At 40.9% G+C, this 20945-nt stretch overlaps 1 protein-coding gene across 1 annotated transcript in view; it reads right to left on the reverse strand.

Moving 5' to 3' along the window:
* The window catches only part of LOC109413053 (uncharacterized), a 554573-nt gene that overhangs the window by 111107 nt on the left and 422521 nt on the right, over nt 1-20945 (reverse strand). The window contains exon 10 of the mRNA XM_062854506.1: nt 17115-17394. Within this exon, the coding sequence (XP_062710490.1) occupies nt 17115-17394 (280 nt within the window). The remainder of the gene's footprint in view (nt 1-17114; nt 17395-20945) is intronic.

Genomic DNA, 20945 nt, shown 5'->3' on the forward strand with positions numbered 1-20945 from the left:
CCCGACCTCAACCGTAATCGTCACCATCACACCTCGGGCCGGAATGGGAGACATGCTGAGCATCCACACCTACAGGCAGCAGCAGCCAGCATCCAACAGTAGAAGCAGCAGCAGCATCATCGGTTCAGAACAATCGAGAAAATGAAAAAGTGAATTTACATAAGAGACAATTCCTCCTGACGTAAGCTGGCTGGGAACAAACAGGAATGCAAATAGTATTCGGTCTCTCGCCTCCGCCACCCGAATGCCCCCCAGGAAGAGGAAGCTAGTCATCCGAACAGGCTCCACAGAACTGAGAGGTGTCGTGTGATGGTAGGTATCTGCCAAAGGGGTGGGGACGGCAAATTCAATTGCGGGGTGCGGATAGACCAGCCCGGAATCCCATACACGACAAGTGATCTATTATCAGCAAACAAGGAGGAAGCTGTTCTTTTTTTTTGCTTTCTAGGTTATGCTTTAGTTATTCTCATTTCTTTCGTATCGTGGGTTCTAATGCGAGCATAAAAAAGCGCAAAATGCAAATATATGCACACTCGATAAGGGGGTGAGGGTTTTTTTTCCTCATGGTGGAAAAAGCATGCACTAACGTTTCCGTTTCACCCGGTGAGAGCATATGTGTGTAGGTAGAATGCCGGAGGAGTTTGGCTTCGGTACGGATGGTTACGCAGCGAGTAGCGTCCCATGTGATTATAGACAAGCTACGAGCCGGATGTTTGGGGCGGTACAGTGAAACGGAGTAACCTTGCTTGTGTTAACTTTGGTTCGTTTTGGCAAAATGATCAAAAAGTCAGTTCTGTAGGAACAGAAACTCCTTGACATAGATAAAGCGGTTACGCGGCCGCGTAGTTAATTAAAACTACATACAAAGTTTTTTGTCAACATTTAGTTTTTGGCGATTCATCGAGAAATGATAAAAATTTTTTAGTTACATTTTTATAACGAATGTTCCATAGATAATGTTTGGTCGTCACACAATGAAAAAATCAGCAAAATGTCATAAAGTTTCTTCTTGTTAGATGATCGCAACCACGTCTCGATTCCTTACTTTTTCTGCGTTGAACAATGCACTGCAAGCAACAAATTTTCCGAAATTAGTCGCGCTTTCTGTTTGTTTTTTTTTTGCGTCGATCAATACACTCCCGACAAAGAATGGCAACTGTTTACTTTTCGCTTCAGACTCAGACATGTTTGCTTTGAAGGATCTACCTTTATACAATAAAGTTTAGTTTCAGAATCTCACCCAGATTTTTAGGAGGCGAAGTCTATCAGTTAATTTCATCCTAGAATCTCATTAGAAATCCTCGACCAAAATTTTGATTCGACTTGGAAGGTTTCGTTATAACAAACCCGCATTTTCATTAAATTATCAAAGATTCCCCACTTCACGGTAAATATGATGCATACGAGGTCACCTGTTGGTTCATTGCAGTCATAGACATAGAGTCGGTGCTTTTGTGCTGCGATGACGGAGTCGTCGTTTTCTTTTCGCACATCGTAACGCATATCAATGCTGTGAGCTTTTGAATGCGGCACCAAATGATGCACAGCTATTTAAAATTGTTGACTTCAAAGTACTGTCGTTGCATGCGATTAAAAACTTAAATTCCAATCAAGTTGAAGTATTTCCAGGTAGATTGATTTTGTTGAAGAATAATCACCTAAATTTACAATTTAGTGTGTATTCGAGCGACTGTATTCTGTAGCCTTTGCTCTCAGGTGGTCCTCATCGTCACCACCCAGCAGGACTCGGCTGAATAGGCACATATGATGGGTTTTGAAACGAACAAGATCGTCAGATAATATCATTTTTCATCGCCGGCGAACGACGCCGGCAACGACGAGTTATGTATGAGATGCGAACCAAAGTGGCGGTCATATTGCTCCAGGTGGGACGTCGTCGTCGTCCCGTCCGTCCGGTGGCCCTGGCCAGGCCATACGTTTGGTATATTATTCCATGAAGGCATACACTATCGCGCGCCGGTCGGTCGTTGATGTCCTCGACGTTCGTCGCATGTGTCACGCAAATAGGGTTCCGTTGTCGGTTCAGGGGGGTTGGGGGAACGGAGCAGCTGCGGGACATGTTCCCGTTTGGGGACAATTCTTGAATAAATAAGAGAACTGGAGTGACAGCGGTGTTCATTCTGTGCATGGGTTTCGAATAGTATGATGACGGTTTGAATGCGAATCCCAAATGAATACGGGAATTGGGACTAATCAGAGAGGTCTGGAGTACATGTTGTAGAGAATTATCTGGAGTTATGATCATTTTAGTTGAAACTTTGGCCTAGCGAGTTAATGAGAGGGTTGATTATTTAGATGCCTTCAAAAGTGCCTTTTGAGTTCAAGTATGTACATGCCTGCCGTTGACATCCCAGTCATTAGATGAGATCATCGATTTTTTTTTAATCGAGTAACATGGTCAATTAATCTTCATCGATCCTCACACCGTCAAGCGACGAAAGGAAATTTCCCGACAGTTACCAACAGGAAATTGGAGCAAAGTTTAGCGCTAAAGGAGAACGTGTGTTGGTAGATAGAAAAATTTCAGTCGTAGGCATACGCTCACAAACACTGATGCGGAGTTGTCGGACCACCACAGGCAGCTATGTGATATCATCCGCTGAATGTCGTGGTGAACCCAAAGAAACTGCGAGTACTCTCCCATTTTCGGGATCGTCAGGTGGTCATCGGGGGTGGAAGCTCAGGTAAAATATTATCTCCTGGGCGCCCATTAAAAACACCACCCCCAGCGAAGGCTGGCGCTTGAGCCTAGCTATTTAGCACTGTAGTTGGAGGAAATGCCAATGCAGAACCGATAGCTTCCGGGAAGGTAAGCCCAGCTCCCTGGGTTAGAGGGTTGGTGTCAGGCCCTGCGAGCCAGCCGTAGAAAAGACTAGCACCGAAAAATCAACAAGAGAAGAATGCGAACCGATACCAATGGCGACGACCACAGGGACGAAAAGGGACTTGCGATTGGAAGCTCGGTACGAGGAACTGCGCAGCAATTCGACGAGCACCTGAATGGCGAAGAGAATGTAGGCACGGGGGATCAAGGTAACGGAGGAATTGACTATGTTGGTGCAGCAGTGGACGGGAACGAACCAACTCCCACGCTGAGAGAAGTTAAAGATGCCATCCACCAGCTCAAAAACAACAAAGCGGCTGGTAAGGACGGTATCGCAGCAGAACTCATCAAGATGGGCCCGGAAAAGTTGGCCACCTGTCTGCACCAGTTAGTAGTCAAGATCTGGGAAACCGAACAGCTACCGGAGGAGTGGAAGGAAGGGATAATCTGTCCCATCCACAAGAAAGGCGACGAGTTAATGTGTGAGAACTTTCGAGCGATCACCATTTTGAATGCCGCCTACAAAGTGCTATCCCAGATCATCTTCCGTCGTCTTTCACCTACAGTAAATTAGTTCGTGGGAGCCGGTTTCATCGACGGCCGGTCGACAACGAACCAGATCTTCACTGTTCATCGACTTCAAGGCGGCATACGACAGTATCGACCGCACAGAGCTATGGAAAATTATGGACGAGAACAGCTTTCCCGGGAAGCTGACTAGACTGATAAGAGCAACGATGGACGGTGTGCAGAACAGCGTAAGGATTTCGGGTGAACTATCCAGTTCATTCGAATCTCGACGGGGACTACGACAAGGTGATGGACTTTCCTGCCTACTTTTCAACATCGCCCTGGAAGGTGTTATGCGACGAGCCGGGCTCAACAGCCGGGGTACGATCTTCACGAAATCCGGCCAATTTGTCTGTTTTGCGGATGAGATGGATATTATTGCTAGAACATTTGGAACGGTGGCAGAACTGTACACCCGCCTGAAACGTGAAGCAGCAAATGTCGGACTGGTGGTGAATGCGGCTAAGACAAAATACATGCTGGTATTTAGGTGGGACTGAGCGAGACAGGACAAACCATGGCAGTGATGTTACGATAGACGGGGATATTTTCGAGGTGGAGGAAGAATTCGTCTGCCTCGGTTCCTTGCTAATGGCTGACAATAACGTGAGCCGTGAAATACGAAGGCGCATCATCAGTGGAAGTCGTGCCTACCACGGGCTCCAGAAGAAACTGCGGTCAAAAAAGATTCACCCCCGCACCAAATGTACCATGTACAAGACGCTAATAAGACCGGTGGTTCTCTACGGACACGAGATATGGACGATGCTCGAGGAGGACCTGCAAGCACTCGGAGTTTCCGAGCGACGCATGCTAAGGACGATCTTCGGCGGCGTGCAGGAGAACGGTGTGTGGCGGAGAAGGATAAACCACGAGCTCGCTACACTTTACGGCGAACCCAGCATCCTGAAAGTGGCTAAAACTGGACGGATACGGTGGGTAGGGCATGTTGCAAGAATGCCAGACAACAACCCTGCAGAGTTGGTGTTTGATAACCGTCCGGTTGGTACAAGAAGGCGTGGAGCGCAGAGAGCACGATGGGCGGACCAGGTGGAGCGTGATCTGGCGAGCGTTGGGCGTGACCGACGTTGGAGAGCTGCAGCTGCAAATCGAGTATTATGGCGGCAAATTGTTGATTCAGTGTTATCATGAATTTGATGTTGAACTAAATAAATGAAATGAAGGTGGTCATCGGACGAGACATCCAAGAAATTACCAAATCTGCAGTAGAACAGAGAACAAGCAAGCGCAGCGATGACTAACAGCGATAGCTCTGTAAGTTGTGAACGTGGCAACTTTGGCTCAACGTGCTCAACCAGCTCGGCGCAGTCCCGAAGAACCTGAACGCCGAACAGTTTTTGGGGCAGTACCCAGAAGCAGAAGTAGCGATTGTTAAACGACACTAAGTAGACGATTACTTCGTCAGCGTGGACGCAGTAGATTAGGCGACCCGGTGGACCAACAAAATCAAATGCGTTAGGTCCATTATCCGTTAGGTCCGTTAGGTCCGTTAGGTCCAAATGGTGGGTTCCAAAACAGAAACTGGGTGTCGAATGCCGATGAGTTCTTGGAGAAACTTGGAGAGCAATGTTTTTGTTTTAAGAATATTTGATGGTTCTCCGAGAAGATGAACGCCCGACAAAGTGAACCATGATGATGAACATCGTGATGGTGCAGTTTGGGTTTCCTCACGCTAGTCGCCATTCTGGAGAAAATGCTCATGCAAGACCTGCTGTGTACAGGGTGTCAGTGGGATGATGATATGGACGAAAAATGGCCATCAACAAGTGGAAACGATTGACGAATATTGTTGCGCATGTTCAAGCCTTCAAGCTTTCATGAAGAGCCACGGAGAAACTTTCTGCAGCGCACAATCTGAAGAGATTCGGAACGTACAGCTGAATATATTTGAGGATGCGAGCATTGGCGTATCTAGGATTTTTTCCTAGGGGGTGTCTAGGGTTGTCAGCCCAAGTAACAATTCCATTGCTGATTGGTTTTGTTTGACTTTTATTATGGTTTTATTACAGCAATGATTCAAACTCACAGTTTCACGACTACTTTTATGAAAACCATCGATGAAATGTTTTATAGCATTATTTGTAGATATCCATAAAGCCAAATTTTATGAGTAAACAAAACTTTCCGATAGGTAATCCTTCTGGCATTTATTATTACCACAATAAAACTGTTCAAACTCTCAACAGATGGCGATCCGTTCGATTTGTAACGACATCTGTTGGTGAAAAAGTAAAAACTATGATGGCTGTATAAGAGATTTTCATGACCAAAACTTGCGATAAAACTGATTTATACATCAAAACCTCTAGATAACCTCTTTAAGAGCATCATCCGGCTAAGTGGGCTACTTTCGGAGAGGTTTTGCTAACCGTATTAAGAATAGCAATAAAAGTGTTTTAAAACCTAGTGGAAAAAATTTCCATACTTGAAAAGAGGTTATGATGATTGTTGTTGTTTTTTTTCAACGAAAACTATGACAGCTCAAAATGCAGAGAAGCTATTTGAATAGCACGTAAAGTTCTGGAGGAGTCATCATTCGCAAGTAGAAAGCGATCATTTCAAAGTAATATTTTAGAAGTTATTGTGTTGCGCATAAGCCTAGCATTCAATTTGACCGTGAATATGAGGGTTGCAGAAACATAAAATTACTGCGCTTCGAAAATGGTGAATATTATCATCTTGGAATGAAATAAATCAATTTGTTAATTTAGTAAAACTATCTCGAATTACAAGAAAACTCAACTGAGTTAGTTTATTTATGTGAGCATGTTATGGAAATGATGGCAAACAATCAACTCATTGCTAATTTGAGCAAAATAAACTATTTTTCATATCCGTTATCTAGTTCTTCAATATGGCGACGACCACCAACAGATGTCGTTACTAATCAAACGGATCGCCATCTGTTGAGAGTTTGAACAGTTTTATTGTGGCAATAATGAATGCCAGAAGGATTAAATATCGGAGAGTTTTGTTTACTCCTAAAATCAGGCTTTATGAATATCTCCAAGTATACTATAGAACATTTCTTGAATGGTTTTCTTAAACGTAGTCATAAAACTATGAGTTTCATTTATTGCTGTAATAAAACTCTAATAAAAATCAAACAAAACCAATCAGCAATGGAATTGTTGCTTGGGATCCGGCGAATACCCTTCAGGATGTGCTCCAGCGTTCACAGCCGTTGGCCAACGTGATATGAAAGCGTGGATCAAGCAGTACGTGCATTCGTTGAATCAGAGGACGAAGTGGTTTGGTGAATCGAAACCGTTGCAAATTGCATCCGTAGTCTACGCCGTCGAGGGAGTTAACTGGAAGTGGAAGTGGAAGAGGTAATCGAGTCCGGCGATGAAAGAATCTTTCAAGCAGTGTTGCATACCAGCACTGGAAAGTACAAGCGAGAGGCAGTGAATCTCGCGTGAATGGAGCTATACTATGATAACCTTAAGCGGTATGTAGCCTCCGAGGAGGAGTTACGCGTCGGGAAATGTTCTGGCTACACAAGACGAAAACCGGTTGCCGCGTGGTCGGCTTTAGCCGATGAGGCAGTGTAAGTGTCTATTGACAGGTATCGAAATGATAAACGTCAGGAGTGATTAAGAAGGAATGATCAAATAGGGATCAATCAGGTCTGGGCCGTCAAAGGGATGGAAGAAAAAAGAAGGACGGACAATCATGTAGATGAAAACAAATACACTCTCATCCATAACTATAGATCCAACCAAAAATTTTTGCTATTTTTTTTAAAGTGCAACTTATTATTTTATGCACTACTCCATAATAGTTAGCCAGACACCTTACACATACTGCCATGAAATTTTATTTATGCACATGATGTAAACGCAGAAAAATGTAAAATATTAAAACTTCCTTGTTCCAAGACTATACGATCAAAAACCCAGATTAATCCACCTAGTGGTGATAGCGCCTTTCTCGTCGAATATGTACTCTAAGATATTTCTGTTGCCATAAGCCGAAGTGTTCCTGAATCCTGAAAATACTCTAGTATGGAATAAATATCATTTTCTTCTTTTGTTACAGTGCTCATTCGTCAATGAGGGGTGGAGTTGATAAATAATAAATGTATTTGATGAATAAAAAAATACTCAAACAATTAAGGACAGACTTGTTAGAATCCCAAAATGGCCGCCACGATGGCCGACTTTGGCACCTACTCACGATTTTGAAAGCACAAATCCCTTCGTAAACAAAACCAGCGCACCTGAGCTTCTTATTTTAAGCTTATTACAAGTGAGCAGGAACAGAATAATAAAATGCTCTGTTGTATGAAGCTTACTTCTTGAGATTTGTGCGTCTGAAGTTCTGATGCACTGTTGAAGCGGGACTTCAAGACGTTTGTCCTTAAGCAAAATCGCTTAATTCATCGGGTTTGTTAAGAAATTTTCTGGAGGACTCTTCACCTTAAAATTGAAAAATTTATTGGTTTATTCATTTGTGCTCTTCCTCAAAATGTTGAAATCCGACCCAAAATTTCCAAGGGGGGACCCCTCTTGACTTAAGAGAAAATCGAAATTTGTGTCAGCCTTGTTCAGAAAAGCATGAACCATATCAAAGCCATAATCAAATTTGGAAACTTATTGATGGCTCATATTCCTATGTTATGTATTATGTTATACGTATAAGCAGAGCTGAAAAATATTAAACCTCTCAGTTGACTGCTTGACCACCTTCACTAGCATTGGATGCCGAACATTATCAAGACATTTCAGAAATTTTTTTTCTGCACAATTTAGCCTTTACTTTATTATTATTGGTTATACTGCCGTTCTACGCATGATTATCCCATGTTATATGGGAATTGGGCGTGGAACGGCAGAATAAGATTCATGTAAAATTTGACAAAAAAAGTGTAAGCAAGTAAAATTTCCCATAATAAAAACCCATTCAAATTTCAACCGTGTTACAGAGCGCGATGGCTCAACCAGTTGCATCAAAATTGTGCGCAGTAATTGAAATTGCAAAACGGATTGATGCGATAAAATTAAAATTTTCCCATACAACATTGATCCATCCATAATTACGCCTCAGGAAAATGGTGGGATTTGACAAGATAGCTTAAATGTGTATCAAGATTTTGTTCGTTCACGCATATGTATCGCTTGCATCGATTTTGTTTTGTTGTAATTTCAGCGATGCATCTAATCCTGATTCTGCAACACTGCCGGTAATCTTAGGTATGCTCAGAGATTGGGTCAAAGACTATTTTCCTGCTGCCCGTTTATCTGGTTATCGAACATGTTTGATGATTTGATATTTCGCATGCATGGGTTTGGTTCAATTTTTAAACTGGCCACTTCCGGCGAGACATCTGGAAACGGTTCCGGAAAACAACCGGTTCAGATATGTTATTTAGAAGATTGATTGGTGATTATCGGTGATAAACAGCTTGTTAAGGGTTTCGACCTACTATTCTTCGGTCATCATCAGGCGCATTCAGCAGGATTCACCCCTTCAACTTCGTCAGTGTACTATATTAGCGATTCAGATATGGTCTGAAACTATTTCCCTGCTTACTGTTCATCTGATTATCGATAAAGCCGCTATTTGGTGTGTCGCATGTCTGGGTTCGGTTCACTTTTTTTAATTGGCCACTTCCAGCGGGACACCTGGAACCGGTTCCGGAACACAACCGGTTCAGATATGGTCTGAAACTTTTTTCCTGCTTACCGTTCATCAGGTTATCGCAAAAGCCGCAATTCGATGTGTCGCATGCCTGGGTTTGTTTTTTTTAGTTGGCTACTTCCAGCGGGACATTTGGAACCGGGTCCGGAACAGATATGGTCTGAAACTATTTTACGGCTTACCGTTCATCTGGTTATCGATACAGCCGCTATTTGGTGTGTCGCATGCCTGGGTTTGGTTCACTTTTTTAATTGGCCACTTGCGGCGGGATACCTGGAACCGGTTCCGGAACACAACCGGTTCAGATATGGTCTGAAACTATTTTACTGCTTACCGTTCATTTGGTTATCGAAAAAGCCGCTCTTTGATGTGTCGCATGCATGGGTTTGGTTCACTTTTGTATTTGGTCACTTCCGGTGGGACACCTGGAACCGGTTCTGAAACACTACCGGTTCAAATATAGTCTAAAACTACTTTCCTGCTTACCGTTCATCAGGTTATCGCAAAAGCCGCAATTCGATGTGTCGCATGCCTGGGTTTGTTTTTTTTAATTGGCTACTTCCAGCGGGACATTTGGAACCGGAACACGGTTCAGATATGGTCTGAAACTATTATACTGCTGTCCGTTCATCTGGTTATCGATACATACACCCGCTATTGGGTGTGTCGCATGTCTGGGTTTGTTCACTTTTTTAATTGGCCATTTCCGGCGGGACACCTGGAACCGGTTCCGGAGCACAACCGGTTTAGATATGGTCTGAAACTATTCTCCTGCTTACCGTTCATCAGGTTATCGAAAAAGCCGCTGTTTGATGCGTCGCATGCATGGGCTTGGTTCAATTTTAGTTGGCCACTACCGGCGGGACACCTGGAACCGGTTCTGGAACACTACCGGTTCAAATATAGTCTGAAACTACTTTCCTGCTCACCATTCAACTGGTTATCGAAAATGCCGCAATTTGACGTGTCGCATGCATGGGTTATGTTCACTTTTATATTTGGCCACTTCCGGCGGGACACCCGGAACCGGTTCCGAAACACTACCGGTTCAGATTTAGTCTGAGACTATTTTCCTACTCCCCGTTCATCAGATAATCGAAAATGCAGTGGTTTGATAGGTCGCATGCATGGGTTTGTTGCATTCCCAAGTAACACAACTTGTTATACAGGGTGTTAGGTTCTTGAGTGCAAACTTTTTAAAGGGTGATAGAGGACCATAAATGGCGAAAAAAAATGTTCTACGCATATGGTCAAATCTCAACCGTTACGTAGTTATTGAACTCCCCATGTTTTTGACTCTCATTGCCTTAACTGGCTATAACTTTAAAATGGTCAAACTTATCGCAGTTTTTTACCCTTATTCGAAAGATTATTGAATTTTCTATCAAATGGCATCTTTGAATAGATTGGTTTAATTAAATAGCTAAGTTTACTAGAGCAAAATAGCTAAAAATAGTGTGTTTTAATTTGTTTATGTCAATTATTTTTGAAACATGCGTAATAAATTAAAATTCTTTCTGTGGAAAAGTTGTGGCCCTTGTTCCACTCTACAATTCGTTCTTTGACGCCAAACTTCTAACTCTTATCGTTTTCTTGCAATTTTGATATAAATGTGCGCCACAGTGCGCAAAAAAGTGCTTACTATGACGATTGCAAATTTATGACCTGAAATGCAACGTTCAAATCAAAATTGCAAGAAAACGATAAGAGATAGAAGTTTGATGTCAAAGAACGAATTGTAGAGTGGAGAAGAGGCCACAACTTTGCCAAAGAAAGAATTTTAAAAATTATTACGCATTTTTCAAAGATAATTGACATAAACAAATTAAAACACACATCTGTTGAGCTTTTTGCTCTAGAAAACTTAGTTATTTAACTAAACCAATCGGTTCAAAGATGCCATTTGATAGAAAATTCAATAATCTTTCGAATAAGGGTAAAAAAAACTGCGATAAGTTTGACCATTTTCAAGTTATAGCCAGTTAAGGCAATAAGAGTCAAAAACATGGGGAGTTCAATAACTACGTAACGGTTGAGATTTGACCATATGTGTAGAACAATTTTTTTCACCATTTATGGTCCTCTATCACCCTTTAAAAAGTTTGCACTCAGGAACCTAGCACCCTGTATAAGAGTTAAAATTGCAGGTTTCATACATAACCCCTTGTATTTTTCTTGTAATTTTTATACAAAAATGTACACCTATAACATCAAAACAGCGCAAAAAATGGCGGCTTATACAACATCTTTCAAGTTATATAAGATGTATGCTAATACACTTATAGTGCGAATATTTTGGAACATAGCTGGTTCCAACCAACTTCCAAATGATCATTAGCTCTAATCAAGTTATTATTCAATCTCATGAACTTTGAAAATACTTATATAATATGATTAAAACCATTGGTTGTAATTAAGCAATTTCACAATTATATGACTTATAGAAAACACTAATAAGACACAGTATAAGCTTTGGTTGAAATTGAGTTATATGAGAGGAATAAACATCACAGAATAACAAATAAATAAAAGGCTGATAACATGAACTGCAAAATTTTCAAATTAAATAAATAAATTGTGTTTATTCACACTCAGCTGGTCAGACTTAAAAATGGACTTCCTAGGGATAAAGTTAATTGTTAACTTCTCGGATTAAAATTATGAGAAGACCCTTTCTGAGTGACATGATAGGCATGATTTACCTGCGGTTCGAGATTTGTGGTGGAACCTCGGTTTTTACTTATCCATATTTCAAGCGCCTTAGAGATGAATAGATATTACAACAACAACTATCAAATACTGTGTCTCTTGAGTTTTTTTTTTCTTAATTCCTACGCAAAAAACAATATGGCAGATGCTTCGTGAATCTTACAGTGCTGGTAGAGAATATTGAGAAAACTGAAGTATTGAGTATAGTTATAATTGAATCTATCGCTCGCTAATTATTATTCTGCCTCAAGTAAAAACAAGAGTTTCAATTTAGCAACATTTCGTCTGAACTGAAATTTAATTTTAATTTTTTAGAATGATCATTTAATCGGAGAAAGTAATGATGACAATTTCATATTTTTATTATACCGCATTTAGTTCACCACTGGACTGCGAACTGCGACTTCTATAGTGCGAAAACGTAAATAAAAGTGCGCGATTGCATCAAATCAGGTTGATGTCTTCGGCGCACTAATTCTTCAATCTATGGTGAACAAGTGCTCTGAAGACACCGAGTGGATTTGATGCAATCGCGCACTTTTATTAGCGTTTTCGCACTCGTGAAAACTAGTGCGATAGTCCAGTGGTGAACTAAATGCGCTATATTGTATTCATATTTATATTGGGTACTGTAACCATAATACATTTTGACATTTTTTTTTAGTATTACTCATATAATACGCTCAAACAGCATATTTCCAACTTATTCACTCATGAGTTGTATTTTGGTTTCACGACATAACAGTAACGCCAAAAAAACTTAATTATAACACTAGTTTGCGTTTCTTTGGCGTGGCAGAATCTGTCAAAACGTCAAAATCTTTGTTATGTCTAGCTGCGCTTGTTGTTCTGTCCAGAGCATCGTCGGAATATTCCGTTTTTTTTTCGTTTGGTCGGTAATTTATCTGGTAGCATATTCGAAACAGTGCGCGAATAATTCACAAGTACAGTGAGTGACAGTGGTATTACGTGAGACAAAATGTCAGTGGAACACACAATCACCAGCGATTGATTTTGTACTACGATCCGCCTCCAGAAGCTGTTCAGAGAAATTATTATATTGAAGGAAGATATATGAATATTAAAATTCTCTGTCGTTCGAATGTCCAGGAAATTGGTTTAAATGCCAGTGACATGTTGGTAAATATGCAGAAGCCTTTAATGCAGGTTGGCTGGCACAACTTGAAGGTAAATAAATTCATGTAACAACGTTGAGTTCTGACTGTTTGGCGTTTACTATAAAGTGGAGCGCAGAGTGCACCGATTATTACGAATTTTTGTTCACAGATAAAATGTGTATCGTTGCCCTTGAATAACTCAGGTGCCACGCAAAGCAATAAAATATTGAGTTGTGGAAACATTGTCATTGGATACGGTCGATTTTCAGTTGTACGTTAGATGTTCTACTACTGTTGTATATTTGCGTAATGAACATTTTACTAGATGACATAGGCGATGCGCGAAAATAATTTTATTTCAGCTGTTTGTATTCTGCCAACATAATTATAACTTAAGAATAACACAAGATGTATTCTGATACGCTTATATTACATCTATAGAACATCTTTTGGAATTTTGATTTTGAAAGATGTTTTCTGTGTTACTTGGGTTTTCATATCTGGCCCCTTCCTGGGGTACCGGTCCGGAACACCTAAATGGCCATAACTCCGGAACGGCCGGCCCGATCTGAACCATTTTCAATAGGAAACAATGGGGCAATATACCGCGTCGAATGAACCATCGGTCGTTGAAATCGGTTCATATTTACTATCTAAAAATGAGGTGACCTTTTTGTACACATACACACACACACACACACACACACACATACACACACACACACACACACATACATACACACACACACACACACATACATACACACAGACATCATCTCAACTCGTCGAGCTGAGTCGATTGGTATATGACACTTGACCCCTCCGGGGGCTCTATCAAATTTTCGTTTTTGGAGTGAACATATAGCCTTTCGGTACACCTTGGTGTACGAGAAAGGCAAAACGTGAAAATCATTCATTGTGCCTAATCAATGCGTTGTTGTCGGTTCAGTACTCAGTTTTCTTTCGGCAATAGACGTGTTATGACGTGTAGTGTATTACGCCGCATGGAAAATATTTAACTGAAGTTGAAAAAGGAAAGATTTTGACGTATCGAGAGAGTAATTTGTCGGTTCATGAAATCTCTTGTTGTCTAACAAGTTTTATAATGTCGTCATATTTTTTTAAGATCTAATACATGCGTCAGTAAGAAAACAAGAGGACAGAGAAAGATGTTGACCGTTCCAACAAAACGTATAATTATTAGGATCATATACATTTCGCTACGTTTGAACTACAGTCTTGATGTTCTACAGGTCGAAATCACTTCATTTAGACATCTTTACTCGAACTATCGCGTTCCTTTTGTTCTGGACGTTTACTTTATATGTCGGTCGGTATACCCATTCTCAACAAATATTAGACCGGGTTTCCTAGGAGCACAATACTCTGGGAAGATAAATTGACAACTGTTTTTCCTAGCTATGGAGGTGTTCAAATAGGTTCTTAATTTCGAGCTCTCCATATCTCGACGGTACCTTTATTATGTAGATATAGAGAGTTAACTGTGGTTTGTTTGAAGATTTAACAGTTTTACCTTTTTAAATCTAAAGTTTTTTTTTTATTTGTATTAACGAGACTTTTAGTCCTAGGCTAGTTCATCTCGGAACCCACACGATTTACTTCCCTTCCGAAGGAAGAACTCACATTGTGTGAGTTTGTCGGGAGTGGGATTCGATCCCAGGTCCTCGGCGTGATAGTCAAGTGTTCTAACCATCACACCAGGTCCGCTCCACCAAATCTAAAGTTTATTTAACTTTCTAAATCTTCTTTCCAGACTAATAGATAAGATACAGAAAATTTAGTCAGCTTGGATCGACCAGAAGGTTTTTTTTCGGTTTTCACTGGAGAGATTTACTGAAAAAACCACGTCATTTCTCCTCGAGGAATTTGCGGAGTGGGTTGGTGGTCTGGGCAACGTTCTATCAAGATACGTTGTTGCTGATGGTGTTTCCTTCAATTCGAATACACGGACAGCAGGAAATACACCGAGCTTCTGAAGGGATATTGACTGTCGTTTTTGAAACAACATCAAACTATTTAGACGTTTCAGCATGATAATGTATCTGTTCTCATGAGTTGAGCAACTATAGCTTGATTTCGTGAAAATCATGTTCAGGTTATGGAAAGGCCAGATTGTTCTCCTTACCAGAATCCAATCGTGAATTATGTGGGTGTTGATTAAAAGCGCATTATATGCAGAAAAGAAGCTGTATGGAAACATTCTAGATCTAAAATGGGCAGTTGTTCCAGCATGGAATGAAATTCGAGCATCTACCTATCAAAAGTAGATTTAAAGTATACCAAAAAGGCTGTTTGAGCATATTTGGGTCAAAGGAGGCACTACTCATTATTAATATGTTAAATGTTTTATGTAACTTTAATTACCAAGAAATAATTTTTGCTTGGATCTTTTGTATGCAACAAGGGAGTTTATGCTCATTGTTTATTCTAATTCAGAGATCACAAGTAGGGTATGTGTGCCATCAGTAATCTCATGCTCCCATAATCATCCTATTCGAAAACAAGCGATTACGGCACGGATTGATTCCGTTCTTTTTGTTTTCATGGGTGCTCACTTCTAACAAAAAAAATACAAAAATAAGAAACAAAACAAACAGCGCTTCAATCCTTTGTTTTTTCGTAGGATGAAAATAGGAGCCACATGCTTAATAAGGGAACCAATACCCTAATACAGAAATTATTACTTTAAAGATGTGTACTCCAGACATCGAATTAAGCAAGAAAACAATATCGTGCAATATCGATCGAATTCTTTCTACATTTCAGAATAACAAAAAATATTGTTTGGATTCTATAGTCATGAAACATAGTGTATAAGAAGAGAAATCAGTAGATTGGAATTAGTTTTAATTGAAAGTGAAGAATAGAATTGTATACAAAGAAAAACCACGCGGAAATAGAAATCACCTCCCTATGTTGCACGGCGGAACAATGCCAGCTCGGGTTAAGGCAACAATTTATACGTGAGTTTTGCACAAATTTTTGTTTGTAGCTACACCACAGATTTCTCGTACATGAGTGTATCGTCTAAGCGTGCTCTGACCCCTTTTACTCTAAAGTCTACCAGATCTAAATCTACCAGACATGTTTTGGCTGAGAGTTGTGAGATAACCCTGGATGGATCAGCCAATGGTGGAATGGGTCTGATGAGAGTGGCTATTTAGGATCGACCTTTCAGAGCAAGTTGATGTTCCGACAGCTAGTTGACAAAACCGTAACCGAATGCAATACGACGCTTAAATTGCTTTATCCATCAATTAACTGCAGGTCAATCCTGTTATTAAAAAGCACGCTTGCTATCTAAAAACAGATCATATTTCCGAATACGACGTGGCAGTCTGGGAGAGCTGCGCTAAAACCTATCACATGAATCTTATGCCACAAAAGTTCAGCCTATTGGACGCAGTGGCTTGATTTCCCCAACAGGGGAGAAAAAAAATCACATGAATCTTCGAAGAATACAGACAAATTTTTGCGGTCAACTTTACTGCCCTTCTAAGCATATCTGTCCCATGTTGTTTTGCATTTTTGCCGTGTTTTTCTCAGTAACAGAGCCATTTGAAGTTAATTTAATATTTTTTTCATTGTCTATAATAAATTAGTATTCCACGATAACGTCAAGCATCTTTCTGACATTGATTTTAAGTTGTGACTTAAGTTAGAGCAGTGGGACAGTATGCGTAGAAAAACAACATGGTACAGATATGCTTAGAACGGCAGTTTATGCTATCAACAGTTCGCTGAGCACAGAGCCGGCTACAACAGCCGTTGTACGAATTTATAGAAATCCGGTCAATTTGTCTACTTTACGGATGACATGGAAATTATTGGCAGATCAAAGACAAACGAATACTTTCCTTCTACCTTCAACCATTGAGCACTGTCAGTTTCTTTCATTGCATTCTCATTAGTGACATTTAAAAAACTTGCAAACTCCAGTTTAGGTATGCAATTCAGCGAACAATATTTTGTTTGCATACAACCGTTGTATTAAATTTACTGTTTTCCAGTTACATTTTAGTTGATTTTATAATTGAATCATTAGTCATCTATGACGATCTCAGAATGATAGAGCAATATCGCACGCCAACCGATAATACATTCACAAAATCCCCCGCATGGATCCTATACCAACATGTCACCGATGAAAGCAGCCCCCCCCCCCCACAAAAAAGAGGGCCACCTACCTTGATAGATTGCAGCAACTGGTTCGCTGTGATAGACGGGAGTCGGTTCCTGCGACATTGGTGCTTCTTTGCGGAGGGTGGTCACGAATGGAATTTGACTGTCCGCTGCGGTTGTGTGATAAAACTGCTGTTGATGCTGCTGTGGGACGGCCTCCGGCTGCTGATAAAACTGTTGCTCTTGTTGTTGTTGTTGTTGATGATGTTGTGCTGATGACACTAGCGGTTGGAAAGCTTGCGTCGGTTGCGGCTGATACTGTGGCTGTTGGGTTGATGGTTCGGGCTGCAAAAATTCACCCGCCGGGGATGCAAAACAGACAGACAGAGAAAGAGAGAGAAAGAGAAAAACGGAATTTAGTTAACGAGCCAAAGAGCTAGATGCGTTCATATTTAACATCTCTCTACGGATGTGTTGGGTAGAGCGGGTTGGTAGGAGGTGAAAAGTTTTCATTTGCCTCCCCTCATCCCCCGGCCCAGATGGGAATTCGTGTGGGAAAATTGTAGGATTTCTAGTGTATGCATATTTTAGATGGCACACATATGAAAGTAAGACACACAGAGAGAGAGAGAGAGCAGTAGACTCGAGTAAACCTAGTTCGCTTTGTCGTTGGAGGGAACACTCTCTAGGGAAGAGCTATCCAGAACGAAACAAAAACTAGCTTTTTGGAAGAAATCGGTTTATGTATCCAGTTTATTATTATTTTCTCCAACATCATTTGTGTCGCTTCGCGAGATCGTCATTACCTTTCAATCCTTACTCGCGAGTGCATTGTTCGCGTTCGGTTTATAAATATAGACTTACATCACAGACAAACAGACGTCTCACTCTACCCACTTCTTATCGTTTCCCGTTTTAACGGACTATTCAAATATTCTGTAGTTCGCAAATCTCTCGCTCATAGCGCTCGCATCGTTTTTGCTCCTGTTTGACGTTTGCTCACTACCGCCATATATTCAGTGGGTTTGCGAAACACAGCGTAATTAGCATTGGGCGATTATGCTTTTGTGACAATGATTTGTATCGCACTTTGTTCCAAGTGATACGTCTGTTTGTCAGTGCTTACATGTTAAAAGGGCAGAACATCCGAATTTCTGTTTCTCTCGTCCCTCCTAGTCATGTGTAATCTCCTACCACTACCCGGTAGAGTTGCTACCCTTTATATGTTACTGGAGCAAGTTAGCATGAATCATTGAAAACACGCCTAGGAGGAACAGGACAAGCTGAAGTTTGCACCACAGACAAACAGACGTAACACTCGGATAATTCTCATCGTATACCATTAACCGGTCTTTTTCAAAATTTGATAGTTGGCCAACTGCCCAACCGTGGCGCTCGCATAGTTTTTGTTCGAGTTTGACGTTTGCTCACTACCGCCACCTAGTTGGTGGTCGGCCAAACTTAGTCCTTTTAGCATTGGGCGAATATGTTTCCGTGACTATGATTTGAATCGAAAAATATTTGAAGTGTTACGTCTGTTTGTCTGTGTTTGCACTATTTGTTCCGACCTTTTCACATGTCGGTCTACCCTACCACGTGCCTCTGGAGCCGACCTACTGATAATGATACCCTACCAAGTTAGGGTTTCACATATTACCGTATACTTGATGGATTATAATTGATGGATTACGTCCCCAAGAGGTAACTATTAGATGCACACCTACCATATCCTGAAACATCTTCCCGAGACAAGTATGGAGATGTCTAGTAGTAACGGTTATCGAACTAACATTCCTTCTACTTTCTCGATAACCGAAAGACCGGCCGCCACTTTTGTTTTTCATCAATGTTTTTAATCAATATCGAGGATATGTTTTCCTCAATTTCATACAGAATTTCACAATCGTTAGGCCTGTACTTAAAATAATATTTTCGAAATGTCAAGCCTGCTTCCTTTTTAGTGCCTGAGTAAACTGGTGGAGACGCATGGCACTGTCCCATGCCAGGAAATTGCGCTGATATGGAGTGTGCAATAACTTTCTTAGCCACGCCACTCCCACCGATCGATCGTACAAAACTCATTCCCCTAAAAATGAAACGGTTGGTACGGTTGTCCCCGTTTCTTCAATTATCAAATTCAAAAACATGCGTCAATCATGTTATTCATAAGTGGATAACCTGATTGCCGTAAATTTTTGAATTGTCTTCAAACCCATTAGTCTGCACAGTGGGCCTGGCCGTTTTAATATTTGTGTCACCTCGCTGATATGCTACAAATATTAATGCTGACAAGAAAATATCGGAATAAATTCCGGTATTTCCAGGATGCTTTTCAACACTGGCTGTGCAAGCACAAGAATAGAATAGAATAGTTAACTGGTGGAGACGCATGGTTGATCATCTTTGAAGTCAAAGGGAAAATTTAGTAGTGAGCTAGGCCTGTCATAAATAAAGCCCCAGTGAAATTCAATCGGAACGTTCTGGTACACCTTCCCCTATGGATGAGTGGCACTTCAAGACGACAAAGCTGACGTTTTCTGAAACAGGCAGGGGTAGATGTGAGTAAGTGGGAGCATTCCTGTTAATTATATTTCTTTAATAAAGTTGACATTTTCTTTTCACGTATAACGTAGTTTTAAATATTTGAGCGCAGCGGTGTCGGAGTTGCGTCTTCGAGCGTGCTAGAGGGCGCCTTGTGTAGACTCAGACTACCCCAGCATCCACATACACACGACCGTAAAATGTTAAATTAGGTGAAAATGAGAGTTTGGCTGAGAGGACCCCCGAGGGTGGGGTCTGATGACGAGCGGTTCGAATTTGGGATGCAGTGCTCGTGCATGTCGGGGAATATTGAGGTGAAGGCGACGTCAAGCCAGGCAAGCAAGACAGGTGATTTCTGATGGGGAATGTGACGTGTTAGACGCCAGAATAAACACACAGTGCGATAGTATTCGGGAATAAAGCAGAAGCCGTTGCAGTGCAGGCTGCAGGCCGTTGTGGGGAGGAGAGTCGTTAGTGTGGCAACGAACGAAGCGGCGTGACTCACAGTTGCGTTGTGAGGTCGTCGTCGTCGTGGAGAGAAGCGCATGTGAATTGGCGCGCGTAGCATAAAGGAGAAGTTATAAATAGGGATTCAACAGTCTTTATATTTATTTAGAGTTTTTCCTTTTTATGTTCATTCCTTAGAGAAAATGTGCACAAAGTTATTGGGTCGCAGCTTCATGCACGTTCTTGGGGATGTTCATTTCTATAGCTTAATAGAGTAAGTAGAGCTTCTAAAGATTTATTGGAGACGTTGTATCATCGATTAAAGCTTTTCCAAGATATGGAAATTTCCACGTTTTCGCGCGTAAAAATATTCCATCGTATTATTTCGCAAGGAAAAGTGATATATTTGCCCAATCGGCGTTCTTCCTGGGGACAGGAACTTAGCTGGTAGAATTTGTTTGAATTTTATTCGAAAATTTCTAGTTAATTCTAGATATTATATGTTATAAGTCAACGAAACGTAAGATAAAAAGTTCGTTTAAACAGGAGTAGCATTTTCCCGTTGGCTTATAAAAATCCGATTGTTACTCCCATATGAGAAAATTTAGTAATATGATGGACACGACAATTCGTGAAATTTATTCGGACAAAAGTCTATGAAGGGGTTATGAGATGGCCAATAACAAGTATTTCGTAGTTTATGAGCAGCGTCTTAGGTAATGAATCCAATTAGGTAAAAATTCAATAAGACTTATAACAGCATAGTAGTGTTGCAAAGATCAGTGGTTTCCAATAGTTGGGGGTCACCCCCTCAAAAACATGTCATTTTTAGTCCCATATCTCCGCCAATTTGCGTCCGATTTCAAAACCCTAGATCCCTAGATCTCATTCAAAAGGTAATAAGTCAA

The sequence above is a fragment of the Aedes albopictus genome, chromosome 2, assembly GCF_035046485.1.
Source record: "Aedes albopictus strain Foshan chromosome 2, AalbF5, whole genome shotgun sequence".
In the NCBI taxonomy this organism is placed as follows: Eukaryota; Metazoa; Arthropoda; class Insecta; order Diptera; family Culicidae; genus Aedes; species Aedes albopictus.